The following is a 14,779-nucleotide window of genomic DNA, read 5'->3' on the forward strand; positions in this document are numbered from 1 at the left end:
TTATTATATCTTTGGGGTATATGCCTAGCAATGGAATTGCTATTCTTCCTAAAGGGAGGCAGTTTGGAGTTTCCCACATTCTGATCCTGACCTGGGATTCCATTGGTATCTAGACTTTCCCCACACCCAGTTAGCAGCAACGGGGAATTTGCTCATTTCTGCTCTTCCAACCCATGAAGCTCTGCCTCAACAAACCATATTCTTTTTTTTTTAATGCCACCAGGGTTATTGTGGGGACTTGTTGCCAGCATGATGTATCCACCATTCCTGATGAGCATTGTTTCCTTTAATTTTTCTTTGTTTTATTTGGTAGAACAGAAAGAAATTGAGGGAGGGAGGGGGAGATAAAGAATGATAGAGAGAAAAATAAACAGCTGAAGCACTCTTTTACCACTTGTGAAGCTTCCTCCCTGCAGGTGGGGACTGGGGGCTTGAACCTAAGTCTTTGTATATAATAACACATGGGTTCTACTGAGTGCACCACTACCCAGTCTCCAATAAGCCATATTCCTAACAGTTGCTTTCCCATCAATATTAGCAACTTCAGTGGGAAATCCAGAGGAATTAACTGGGGAGGGGAGATGAGACATTGCTTGGGGGGGAGGATACTTTGCTCATGAGAATCATGCCAGTTGCCTTGTGACTATAAGATGATCAATGAATGAAGTCAAGATCTCAGTGATCTGGAACCCAAGCAGCCAAGAAGATGAGTTCTCACTCAGCCTCCAATCATCTGTCTGCTTTCTGGAGTGTCTATTCCTTAGAGATTAGGTCCCACTTTGATTGTCACAGAAATACCACAAATAACCAGTAACAGCTAATACAATGATATCTATCCAAGGATCCTATCACAGAAAACATGGCATGGAATCCTTATGTCACCCCACAGTATCTCTCACCTATCTGACCCCCACCAGGTACAGTCAGATTCTAGGGGCTCAAGTGACCAAGTACTGTGCCCAAGGTCATGAAACTAGACAGAGAGAAGCAAATGAAATTGGGATCTCAGACCTCATGGCTGTACGTCTAAGTTCCCTCTGATCCACTTGCCTGTATGCTGTCTAGACTTAGTAGATGAATACACCAGTTGCCCCGGGTATAGAACAAAACATAAGACCTAGTACAAGTCCTCATTTGGGGGTAGCAGCTAGTAACAAGTTCACCTAATACAGTCTCAGGGACACATGATCCTGTTCAATCCCAGGGGCAGCTGGAACATCAGATCCCCTCCCTGCCACAGAAGTGCTTGGGCCCCAGACCGTGTGCCCCAGTATGTGGTGTCCTAATACTATGGGGTCCCCTTTATTTGGGAACAGAAAAGCTACCGGCAGAAGGCAGATGAGCTGAAGTTCACCAGTGTGACTGACAGCTTCCAGATGGAGCATGCCAAGAAGAGCCAAGAGTTGCAGAGCAGGGTGAGTCCAAGCTTACCCTTTCTCCACCCCACTGGCTGCTGTGCCATGGGCCTGGGAGCCTCCAAGAACAATCGCAGTGGCTGCCCAGACATGGTGCAGGAACTCAAGAGCCTCCCTTTAAATAGACTCCAAGAGCCTTCTCTTAAATAGACTATGCCATCTTCAGGCACTGGCTGCCTGCTCAGCTACCACACTTCTTCCCTTGGTTGTTGAGGAGGGGTACCCACTGATGTCTTCTCCTTTTCTGCAACTGCTTGATTCTTCTCCTCTCCTTCACACTCTCACCATTGACTGCAATTTTTAAGTCAGTAGACTTGTCTTAGAGGAGACTGACATTGTCTTCCTGTGTGCCATGCCATATGTGCACTTCATGCCACTTATGTGCCAACATGAAAGACTGATCACTGAGATACCTCCTCTGTTATTTACACCTCACTGTTCAGTACTCACTACTCACTTGTAACAAACAGGTGTTGTAGTTGCTACCATCTGACCAAACCTTTCATAGCTTTCCTTCCCTAAGACCTGGGTGCACCTTCTAGCAGAAATGTCATCATCATAGTACAGAGCCAGCAGGAAGAAAGCTTGGGGGAGTGGGAAAGGGAAAAGAATGAGAACAATAAATTTCTCATAGAGAAAATGCTCACTTGTGTATTTTTCAGCTCACTGTCCAGATGTCAGTACCTACAAAAGCACCAGGGTTAATTTCAGGGGACCAGAAGCATGCTTCTTATTTTCCTGCTCATTCAAGCCTTCTGCTGGGTTATTTATTGATGTGTTATATGCGGTGCATAGTGGTGAGCTGAGGGTCTCAAACAGGTGTGGCACTGCCAAGTCACCCCTCTGGTCCATTTTTTCTACTTTATGTACGTGGATGATGTGGGGGCTGGGAGGAGAAAGAAGATGAGATATCAGAGTAACACTCCACCTGTCAAGGAGCTACCCTGATGCTGTCCATGGTGCTCCCATGTGGTGCCTAGGATCAAACTTGAGGTCTCATATGCAGTAAGGCATGCACTCTACCTGCTGAAATATTTCTTGGCTCTAGATGCATTCTTTTTTGATGACCTTGGACAATGTAGATGGGAATAGCTCATGCCTTCCCCAGGGAGAGGTGTGAGAGTATAAACCTTGGCAGTTTCTCAGACTGGTCCTTCATCTGCATTTTTAAAGTATTTATTTAATTATTAGGTAGAGACAGGGAGAAATTGAGATGAGAGGGGGAGAAGAGGTTAGGTGGTGGCACATCTGGTTAAGTGCACACATTACAGTGTGCAAGGTCACCAGTTCAAGCCCCTGGTCTCCACCTGCAGAAGGAAAGCTTCACAAGTGGTGAAGTAGGGATGCAGGTGTTCTCTCTCTCTCTCTCTCTCCCTCTCTACCTCCCCCTTCCCTCTCAATTTCTGTCTACCTGTATCCAATAATAAATTTAAAATATTAAAAAAAAGAAAGAGGAGAGGGGGAGGTAGACAGGGAGAAAGACACCTACAGCCCTGCTTCACCACTAGCGAAGCTTTACCTCTGCATGTGGGGCTTGAACCTGGGTCCTGGTGCACTTGATTGTAGTGTTTAACCAGGTGTATGTGTTTAACCAGGCGCACCCGTACCTAGCCGCCCTCATCAGCATTCTTCTCTCAGCTCCTCACAGCTTTGCTTCTTCCCCATCACCCTTGCCTTCAGCATCCCTTACTCTACCCTGCTCACCAGGGTCAGTGCTGCGTGAGTCTGTCAGCCTTCCTGGTACAAGTCTCAGAAGACTCAAACTGACACAGAGACCCCAAGCAATGCCACACCATCCACCCCACCCCTACCATCTGCTCCCGACTCAGTGTTCTCTCCCAACAGGTGGCCTACATGGCAGAGAACGAGCAGTCTGTCCATCAGTACGGCATCAGCAAAGACGAGCCTCTCTTCTTACGGGCACGAGCCAATGCTGCCAATCTCAGTGAGGTATGGTCTGAAGGGAGGAAGAGACTCTGGACCACTGGGCACAGTGGAGGGCTCACCCAGCAGAACCCACTCCTACCCAGTGTCTCAGGAAGGAGGTGGGGTGGCAGGAATGAGCTGGACAGGCACTGCATGGGGTGGGGGAAGCCATGCTTCTTCTAGGGCTGGGGACGAAACAGAATCAAGACGAAGATCAAAGCAAGTAACTCCCATGTGTTATCTCCAAACCATTTTTGTTTTCTCCTTGGCTCTTCCCCTTGCTAGGAGTGTGATCTTAAGCACATTCTTTGCTCTCAGTGGTTTCCTTGATAACGCGAGCTACTCAGTCTCTTTCACAATGGGTTGCCTTGAGGGTTTTAATTTAATTTAATTTAATTTAATTTTTTGATCGCCCCCAGGATTATTGCTGGGGTTCAGTGTTTACACATTGATTCCATTGCTCCTGGTGGCCAATTTTCATTATTTATTTATTTTTTGATAGAGAAAGAGAGAAATTGAGAGGAAAAGGGATAGAATGGGAGAGAGAAAGAGAGATACCTGCAGTAAGGTTTCATCAGGTGGAGTCTGAACCTGGGTTGTCAACCATATGGTAACATGTGTGCTCTACCTGGTGCACCACTTCCCAACCCCACTTTGAGATTTTAACAGCTAATACACAGGAATCACTGGGAGGTGTGTGCACAGGGATATCTTGGCCTGCAGTAAGGAGAAGACCGAGAGGACCTGGGAAGGAGTATGTGTGTGTGTGTGTGGGGGGGGTAGCCTCTGAGCTGGGTGAGGTGTGTTGGCAGAGGTGAAGAACAAACTCCTCAGAAATGTTGTAGTGTGCTGTCTACCTGTGTGTTCACTTTCCTGAAGATGTGTGGTGTCTGACAACTTCTGACATCTGGTTCTTGCTTCTTATGTTCAAGACTCTGTGTGTCAAGAGGTCTTAAGCAGGAACAGGAAGGGCTGGCTGTGTTCACTTATAAGAGTTCTGGGGCTCTCAGGGTTCTATGGGAGAATATTACTGGCATTTGCTTTCTACAGCAATGTCAGAGTCTGGAGAAAACCTCTCATGTAAAGATTTTTTTTGTTTGTTTGCTTGTTTGTCTCCCATATCCCTTTAGAAAGTGTATAAGAGCAGCTGGGAAAATCAGAAGGTCAAAGGGTTCGAGCTACGACTTGACTCCTTAATTTTCCTGGCAGCCAAAGCCAAGAGGGACCTTGCCAGTGAGGTGAGTCTGTCTCCATCCTGTGCACAACCCCACATAGCAGTGGTCTCCTATGTCTTATAGCTGAGAGGGTCTGGGAGGGTGTGGGAAAGGTCTTAATCTCTCTGAGGCTCAGGGTTCTCCTCTACAACATGGAGAAAAATACAGTCACCTGACAATGAGACAGTCCAGTCAGTGCCCAGCACGCTTGTTGCCACATGTAGGTTTTAGTTATTAGTAACTTATTCTCCAGAGACTGGAGAAAGATCACCATGTATGTTAGAGGTCCCAGGTTCAATCCTAGTATCACCACTAGCCAGAACTGAGCAGTGCTCTGGTCAACAAAGAAAGGAAAAAGAGTACCAAACCTGAAGACTCACGTTACAGATTATCTGATACGCAGAGACACATGTCTTTCTAAGGTTTCTGAGACCTGCCAGTGGTTAATACACATTCTAACATCCTGCAGGGGGAAAGCTTCACAAAGGGTAAGCAGGGCTACATGTGTCTGTGTTTCTCACCCTCTCTACCACCCCCTTCCTGCTCAATTTTTCTGTCTCGACCCTATAATAAGTAGATAAATAAAAGATGAAATTTCACCAGGAAATTGGAAGCAGGCTGTCTGTTCTGTAGCTAAATACCCCACTTAGCTTTGAACTTCCTGGCAAATGAGGTAAAAAGGGAAATAATGGGGTAATCACTTATTTCATTGCTTGATAAAAGGAAACATGAGTTGTCTGAAGGGGCAATGATACCAGTTGTAGCAACATGCCTTTGCATGGTTTTGTGTGAAGGGTTCTCATGTCCTCATGAGGTTCACTGTGTTCCTGTTCCCTTCCCCTCTTCTAGGTGAAGTACAAGGAGGACTATGAGAGGTCCAGGGGCAAGCTCATCGGGGCCAAAGATGCCCAGGGGGATTCGCAAATGAGCCACTCACTACACATGTCCAAGCTGCAGAGTGAGCTGGAGTACAAGAAAGGGTGTGAGGACGCCAGATCTCAGTGCCATGTCTCCCTGGATATGATCCACCTCGCTCATGCTTGCAGGGCCCAGCACTTAGCCACAGACATAGGCTATAAGACGGCGTCCCACCATTTCACAGCTTTGCCCACAGATATGAAGCTGGAGTGGGCCAAGAAGGCGTACGGTTTGCAGAGTGATGTAAGCCCAGTCTGTGGTGTGTGTGTGCATGCATGCATGTGTGTGCTCATGCCGTAACTGCTCCCAGTGGGTCCCCTGTCTGCCTCCTCAAGGATTCATTGGGAAGGAGGCAGACACAGGACAGATTTGGCTTAAAGGAAGCTCTTTCATTATTATTTTTTAAATCTTTGTTGTGATTATTATTATTGTTGTTGTCATTGTTGTTGGATAGGACAGAGAGAAATGGAGAGAGAAGGGGAAGACAGAGAGGGGGAGAGAAAGATAAGACAATTGCAGACCTGCTTCACTGCCTGTGAAGTGACCCCCCTGCAGGTGGGGAGCCGAAGGCTTGAACCAGGATCCTTACGCGGTCCTTGCGCTTTGAGCCATGTGTGCTTAACCTGCTGTGCTACTGCCCAACCTCTGCCCTTTCATTCTTCACACTTACACATGATGGCAATGAGCTTGAAAGGCTAGCCTAGTTGGAGAAATGGGGACGCAGTTGTGTAAGAATGGAAAAAGAAGAGGAACTTGGGAAAGGGGGACATGTTTGCAAGAGCAGAGAAATCCAGAGGCCAGGTCATCTCTCTGGTACCTGTGGGTGATGGGTTCAATCTGACCTGTGACATTGTTAAAATATATATGTGTGTGTATGTGTGTGTGTGTATATGCATATAATGTATATAGTGTATATGTGTGTATATATATGTATATAATGTATATAGTGTATATGTGTGTATATATGTATATATATGTATATAATGTATATAGTGTATATGTGTGTATATGTGTGTATATATGTATATATATGTATATAATGTATATAGTGTATATGTGTGTATATATGTATATATATGTATATAATGTATATAGTGTATATGTGTGTATATATATGTATATAGTGTATATAGTGTATATGTGTGTGTATATATGTATATAATGTATATAGTGTATATGTGTGTGTGTATATATGTATATAGTGTATATAGTGTATATGTGTGTGTATATGTATATAATGTATATAGTGTATATGTGTGTATATGTGTGTGTATATATGTATATATATATGTATATAATGTATATAGTGTATGTGTGTATATATGTATATATATGTATATAATGTATATAGTGTATATGTGTGTATATATGTATATATATGTATATATATGTATATAACGTATATAGTGTATGTGTGTATATATGTATATAATGTATATAATGTATATAGTGTATATGTGTGTATATATATGTATATAATGTATATAGTGTATATGTGTGTGTATATATGTATATAATGTATATAGTGTATATGTGTATATATGTATATAATGTATATGATGTATATGGTGTATATGTGTGTATATGTATATAATGTATATAGTGTATGTATGTGTATATATGTATATATGTATATAATGTATATAGTGTATATGTGTGTATATATGTATATAATGTATATAGTGTATGTGTGTGTATATATGTATATAATGTATATAGTGTATATGTGTGTATATATGTATATAATGTATATAGTGTATATAGTGTATATGTGTGTGTATATGTATATATGTATATAATGTATATAGTGTATATGTGTGTGTATATATATGTATATAATGTATATAGTGTATATGTGTGTGTGTATGTATATAATGTATATAATGTATATAGTGCTAGGTTTGCAGCTGGAGGTCTTTGTGCTGGGCAACAGAGACCTCTCCCAAGGACATTTCTTGTCAGCTCTCTGTGTTCCATCCATACTTGGCCCCTGGTTTATAAAATACACAGACAGAGGCAGAAAAAACATTGCTTTCCTGGTAGCTAAATAGAACTAACACGGGGAAGTCTGAAGTGAAGGCCTTGGAGAAGGTTGCCGTGGCAAAGTAGAGATATCCAGGAAAACCCAAAGTGAAGGCCAAGTGTAGGATAGTGAAGTCAAACACTAAAATGGAGTCTCTCCTGTTCAGTTGCAGTCTTGATATGAGCATTTTCTTTTCAAGGCAATAGTTTGAATATATTTGGGCACTTTTTTGACCCCTAAGTAGAGGCATTTTAACTTCTAGTGTTTTGTTTGATTGAAACGATACCTATTTTAGATCTGACACTACCAAACAGAAAGCCAGGAAGCTACTTTTTCTCCCTGGTCTTCTGATCTGCCTACGTTTTCCATGTTTCTTTTTGTGGCTGAGGCTGGAGGGGGATGCTTTTCAGATATTTTTCACTGTGGTTGGTTAGGGGAGACATCACTGATACTTCTTCCAATTTTAGATTCTTGTTATTTATTTTTAGAGACTCTAATCTTACAACCCATCCCCTTTACCTTATACTCCCTATCTGGTTCTGTTCTCTTTCCTATGCAATCACCATTTTGGCAAAAAGAGGAAAAAAAAAAAAGAAAGAAGAAAAAGAAAAGAAAAGAAAGATGGGTGAGCCAGTGAAAACACAGGCCATTAGAGCTGGGATACAGGGTAGACAGGCCCTTCTGGGTAGACTCATTGTAGGAGAGCTATAGGCACTTTGCTACTTTTAAACAAATGTCCATTTCACTGGTTTGTCCATGAAAACTGCTGAACAGTGACAAGGAAAGAAATGAGAAATCTGCCCACCCCATAGCGAGGTGGGTTCAGAGGAAGAAACGGACGCCGTGGGAAGCCTCGGATAGCTTGTGAAATTCCCTCAAATAGCTCCCCACTTGCCTTCGGTTGCCAGCTCTGCTTTTCTTCTCCCCTGCATGGCATTTTAAACAAGGAAACGGGCAAGCAGACAATGAGGAGGCGCTTCCCTCCGAGGTAGACACGAGTCCCTAATGAGGAACAAGGCTGATTTCTCTGCCTGCCCCCCCACCCGTCCCATAACCCTCAGCAGAGTCCGGTGGGGCCAGAAGCCAGAACACCCCCAATTAAAGGAGGGATTCATTTGCATCTGGGTGCTCTACCTGTGACTGTGCAGAAAAGCCCAAGACAAAAGTGGCATCTAATGACTAGCACTGAGGCTTCATTGGGGGGGGACTGTTAATGGCCCTTTCGCATGTCTGTGTGCCACAACAGCCTGCCTTCTTCTTTTCCCTTTTCTCACTCTTCTTCTCCTTTTTTTGTTCCTTTCTCCTTTGTCAGAACCAATACAGGGCAGATGTGAAGTGGATGAAAGGCACGGGCTGGGTCGCCACCGGGTCATTAAATGTGGAGCAGGCGAAGAAGGCAGGAGAACTCATTAGCGAGGTGAGATTTCCTGACGGCATGCGTGCGGGCCCGGCTGCCTTCCACGGTGCACCGTGTTCTCTGTATAAAATTAAAATAATTTCCACTCAGAAGGCACAGCAAAAGGCAATGCCACATGAAAGGCCTCCAAGCCCAGACGAGGGCTGGTAATTAGAGGGAAACCAAGTCCCAAAACACACACCAGTGCCCCCCACCCCAGCCCTGGCAAAAAACAAAGTGGGTGACAAATGGTATTATGAATAATAATGACACACAAACTCAGGGAACTCAATTGATACCCACCAACTTGCCTTTCTAATGAAGAGACACGGGAGAGCTGATGAAAAGACTCGTTTATTACACCTAGACAGCCCTTTTGGGGCTCCCTGCACATTATCTCCCCCTTCTTTCTTGCCACAATGTAAACACCTAAAAAAAAAAACATTTACATGGTGCCAAGATGTGACAATGCCACCTTTTCACTCTTTTCAGGGTGAATGCATTTCTGTTTCAATCTCACTCCTTTAGCTGCCCTTGCTGAACCCTAAGGCATAAAGACCTTATAAAACGCCATTTCCTGAGCCCCAGGCTCCCCACCTGCAGGGGGGTCTCTTCACAAGCAATGAAGCAGGTGTCTATCTATGTCTCCCCCTCTCTGTCTTCCCTTTCTCTCTCGAGTTCTCGCTGTCCTATCCAACAACAATGACAGCAATAACAATAATAACAACAGCAACAACAATAAACAACAAGGGCAACAAAAGGGAAAAAATAGCCTCCAAGAGCAGTAGATTCATAGTGTAGGCACCAAGCTTCAATGATTACCCTGGAGGCAAAAAAAAAAAAAGCCATTTCCCCATCTCATTGAATTGATGTTTTGTTTTACTTATTTATTTATTTTTTATTTTTATGAGAGAGACAGAGACCAGACCACTACTCCACTCTGACATATAGGATACCGGGGATCGAACCTGGGATCTTATACTTGAGAGCCCTGTGCACGACCACTGTGCTATCTCTGTGGCTGAGCTGCTCTTGTCAGTATCAGGGTTTCTCAAGTCTGGTTCTCTTGGGATCTGGATCATTCTCTGTGGAGGGCTGTCCTCAGCCTGGGAAGATGTCCTTCTGTTTCTCTGACCTTTACCCTATGGGCGCAAGTGCACCTTCCAATCAGCTGGGACAGCCATTGATATCCCCAGAAATTGCCAGAAAGTAGGGAGCACTGCTCTAGACAACCAAGGGTTGTAGGCACAGGCTCATAGGAGGCTGCACAAGATCACAACTCAAAGCCAGATCCCTCCAGTGAGGGGAAGGGGCAGGCTTTGTTCTGAAGGCTGGAGAGCATCTGTTTAGCTGCGTTCAGCCTAGTCACCTGGACTTTTCTGAGTGAAAAGGAAATTACAGTCTCTTTAACCCAAGGACATCTCAGCTCCTGGAACATGGCTTTGAGGGAAAAGAATTATTTATTTATTTATTTATTTGATAGAGATAGAGAGAAGCAAGAAGAAAGAAGGATATAGGGAAAGAGAAAAGGAGACACCTGCAGCACTGTTTCACCAGTTGTCAAGCTTTCCACCACCCCCCCTACTTCAGAGGGAGACTGAGGTGTTTGAACCTAGGTCCTTGTGTGTGCTGGTGTACCACCACCAGACTCCTTTGAGAAACTTTCTTATTGAATATCCAGTTAAAACTACATGAGGCCTGTGTTGGTTTTCCTGATACTTTCTCAGACCACTGGCTTTTTCCCTTCAGAGAGTATTTGAAGTTCCCTTAGATGTCACAGAGCTGATTTCAAAAGTGACCTCACTGTGATTAGACTAATTTTCAGGAATATTAGTCTGATTTAGGGCTCAGAAGACCAGGGGCTCAGTGAAGACTGTCCTGCCTCTAGAAGTTCAGTCTATATAAGAAAAGGCTTCCTAGGAAGACAAACAAGAGAAATTGAGAGGAGCAAACTATTTTCCTTTTTGCCAGCAAGATTATCACCAGGGTTTGGTGTCTATGAAAATTCCTGGTGGCCAGCTACTTCTTCCTTCCTTCCTTCCTTCCTTCCTTCCTTCCTTCCTTCCTTCCTTCCTTCCTTCCTTCCTTCCTTTCTTTCTCCCTTTCTCCCTTTCTCCATTTCTTTCTCTTTTTTCCTTCCTTTCTTCCTTCCTTTCTTCTTTTCCTTCCTTTTCTCTCTTTCTTTCTCTCTTTCTTTCATAGGTAAAAGAAAGATGGAGAGGGAGATAGAGAAGGAGAGATCTTGCAGGATTGCGCCATTGTTTGTAAAACTTTGCCCCTGCAGATGAGAACCAGAGGCTTGGACCTGGGTCCTCTTACATGGTGAATTATGTGCAGGAGCAAACATTGATGTTTGAAGATCCGAACTCTTATTATGGGAGTGACTCACAAAGGTCTGAGAAGGGTAAAGATCCATTATGTGTTGCTGGGCATCCTCCAGCCAGAGGAGAAACGGCAGCAACACGGGGAACTGGGAACTGGTGGTGAGGGTGAGGGTGAGGTGCGTAGGAAAGGACCAACCTCTGGCAGTGCTTCAGAGAGACAGCTCATTTATTGCTCATACACAGGGTTAGATATACTGATCGCCATCCACTAGGAACATAGGGCAAGTATGTGGGACCCAATGAGGAAAGCGTGTGATGTGCATAATTGATGTTAATTGCCCCCAGGTGCACCTTATTTCATGCACTTAGGTTACACCTGCTTCTCATATACAGCTCGGGCTCAAAGGCAAGTTACCAGCCTATAAGAACCCAAGCTATGGTCTTATAAAGGGAGGTCATGTATCGGTCGCATATGAGAAATGGGAGCCTTTAGGGTATGTTGTGTAAGGAGGCAGCTCCCTTGCCCCTGAGTTCCTGCCATCTCAGCCTACAGAGTTGAGGAGGGACATGCCTTTAAGCCAGGTCGGCCTTGGGGTCTACCTCCTCAAGACTCAATGCAGAAGTGATAGGCCTCTACCCAGGCTAGGAGTTCTGCACCTCTCACAGTTATGAACATGAACCAACTTTCCAGAAGATTCTTTCATGCATGGGAGTCTCTCAGCTCAGGGATTATTTTGGAACTGTTTGTAACCTTCCAGCTCACTTTATAGATTTGCTGAACAAATTCGCTGGCCTCTGCAAGTGTCTTTATTTCACACCAGTTCTCAAACATCAGTGAGGCCCACCATCTTTCTGAAACTTGTCCCAACTATCTCATCTCAGTTTGACACATTTCCAATTTAGGGTCAAATTGGGATGACCTCTTAATTTTCAGAGTCTTCAGTCAGAAAACTGTTTTTTTTTTCTTTTTTTTTTGGTAAAGGATCAAGTAGTTAAAGTTACAGACATGTATATACACACACACATAAATATGCATATCTACTCCTAGGGTCACGTTGTTTTTGTTGCCGTGACTCAGGTCCACATCATAGTCTGAAAGCAAGTTAACATGCCAGTGAAGGAGCTCGGCAGTGTTCCAATGACTTTACTTACAGAGGAAATCAGGTACTAGAACAGATTTGACTGGATATTGAACTGTGTCTTCTTCCTTCACTGTGCCACGTCCTGACCCATGAACTGTGTCTTCTTAAGACCAATCAGTTTGCAAAAATTGAATCTAGCCAATAATGACTTGTTTATAAAACATAGAAAAGTGTCTATGGAAGTATTTCTTTTAACAAGTGTTTAGAAAAGATACACTTCACAATTCCATTAGAATATCAACCATTAAATTTAATATTAGAGTATAGGACTTGTGTGTCCAAGGACCCTGGGTTCAATCCCTAACAACCACCATATACCAGAAATGAGCAATGCTCTAGCCCTCCCCCTTTCTCTCTTTTTCTCTCTCTCCCATCCTCCCTCTCCCTCTCTCTTTATATATTCTTAAAATTTTTATTATATTTTAATTTATTTATTGGATAAAGACAGTTAGACATTGAGATGAAAGGGGAGACAGAGAGGGAAAGAGCACTGCTTCACCACTTGTGAAGCTCTTGCCCTGCAGGTGGGAACTGGGGGGCTTGAACCCAGGTCCTTGCTTATTGCAACATGTGCATTCAACCAGGTATGCCACCATCCAGTCTCTTCTCCATCCTTCTCGCTCTCTTGCTCTTATAAAAATAAAGAATAAGTATATCTTTTTGTTGTTTTGTTAAAGCAACTGTCGTTCTAGTTTCCTGTAAATGTACTTTGATTTCTTTCAAAAACAGAAATGATTTTAAACATGATTTTTACAATTTTTCAACATTGGGTAAGACTTTAAATACTTCAGAATTTAGCCTTGACATTATTCATTAGGCTCTTTCTTTCTTTCTCTCTCTCTCTTTCTTTCTTTTCTCTCTTTTTCTTTCTCTCTCCCTTCCTTCCTTCCTTTCTTTCTCTCTTCCTTTCTATATTTTTTCTTTCAAATTATGTGAGGATTTCTTTCAATATTAGTGCCCTTCTCCACTAGATGCAGTGGGGTCTTAAAATGACAGGATAGTGTAGGATCTGTGAAAGTTCTGACTGTGATAATCTTGCCAAGACCCTTTGTTCAAAGAAAATAGGAACCTTCAACTGATCAACATAACAATGGATTTTGCTTGCTTGGACAACTCAAACTAAGATATATAAACAAGTGCAAGCCAGTATTTGAAGCCAATAAAAAGAATCTTTTCCAGATTGCCCCACCCCACAATATTTTACTAGCATAATCTAATTTTGAGATGTTTTCTTTGCACTAGGTAGAAATACTTTAATGTTAATTGACATGAGGTTATGCTTAAATTGAAACAAATATTAACCCAAAGTCACCTCGTATAGAAAGATGGAGGAAGTGAATAATAATTATGTTCACAAATTCACTCTAATCTCAAGCAACCTATGATTTTCTCTTTCAAATGGCATGAAAGAGCAGCACAAAATTCACAGCTTTGATCTTTTTTCTGCTCAACAGAAGAAGTACCGTCAGCATCCAGATGCTTTGAAGTTTACCAGTATTAAAGACACTCCGGAGATGGTCCAGGCCAGAATTAGTTATACCCAAGCAGTGGATGTAAGTGATAATGTGTATACATTATGACTCAAGAGTGGGCTCTTCTTTCAACGCTGCTATTGAAGCCGAGGGGTTCTTGGCTCGCTCCTTCTGTTTGTTCTATGGATAAAGGGGCTTCTTGTCTTTTGCTGAGGCGCACCTTAGCAGGGGTGCTTCCTCATTACGATGCAAATGCAGTGGTACAGCTCTTAGGATGCCAAGTGGGGCTCCTCAACCCCACTGCCCTTCTGTCTTCCTTCCTTCATGCCTTCTTTCTTTTCCATGTGCATGCCTCCAAGATTTGTCTGATGGGTCTTTACCACCGTTCTTTTGTGCCAAAATGTTGGGTTCAGAACTGGAACTTTGGGGTGACATTTTTGGTAATTGCAGGCCTGAAGTCCATGTTTCAGGTTCCTTGAGACCCACAAACAGGAATTCTTGCTTTCTGAATTTACTGAAGTCTTTGAAAATGACTTGGATTTGATTGGTGTACATTGAAGCCCTTCTCACAGTCCCTTTACAATGTGGAATGAAGGTCTCACCTACTGTCTCTTCCATGCAGGATTTGTTGGAGACTAAGTGGATCGAAGAGGCACTATAGAAATCTAAGTCAGGGCATAAATCAACCTGGTGTGGCCATGTCTACTGAGAGAGGCCCATTACGTAGCACCTGGGAATTGTCTCCTAAGCAGTCAGTTTGACACAAAGACGATTCTCTAAATCCTGGAGTTGGGCTGTGATTGGTGGGGTTGGGGAAGTAGGCATGGAGAGACTTCAAAATTATCTCCCTTGCTTCCTAGTTGAGCAAATTACTCTGGTTGAATCTTATCCAACAGACCTGCCAAAATGGCCTGAGTGCCTGTCAGAATATTTTATAGGATAAATTATC

General features: G+C 43.3%; 1 protein-coding gene across 19 annotated transcripts in view; it reads left to right on the forward strand.

Annotated features, from left to right (window-relative positions):
- Window positions 1-14,779, forward strand: part of NRAP (nebulin related anchoring protein) — a 100,423-nt gene that overhangs the window by 48,047 nt on the left and 37,597 nt on the right. For 18 of the 19 annotated variants that reach the window (XM_007519976.3, XM_060171255.1, XM_060171264.1 and 15 more), the window contains 6 exons: window positions 1,317-1,415; window positions 3,261-3,365; window positions 4,472-4,579; window positions 5,405-5,716; window positions 8,809-8,913; window positions 13,813-13,911. In XM_007519976.3, coding sequence (XP_007520038.2) covers window positions 1,317-1,415; window positions 3,261-3,365; window positions 4,472-4,579; window positions 5,405-5,716; window positions 8,809-8,913; window positions 13,813-13,911 — 828 coding nt within the window. The remainder of the gene's footprint in view (window positions 1-1,316; window positions 1,416-3,260; window positions 3,366-4,471; window positions 4,580-5,404; window positions 5,717-8,808; window positions 8,914-13,812; window positions 13,912-14,779) is intronic. The other variant, XM_060171268.1, reaches the window with a different exon arrangement.

Source organism: Erinaceus europaeus, chromosome 14, assembly GCF_950295315.1.
Source record: "Erinaceus europaeus chromosome 14, mEriEur2.1, whole genome shotgun sequence".
In the NCBI taxonomy this organism is placed as follows: Eukaryota; Metazoa; Chordata; class Mammalia; order Eulipotyphla; family Erinaceidae; genus Erinaceus; species Erinaceus europaeus.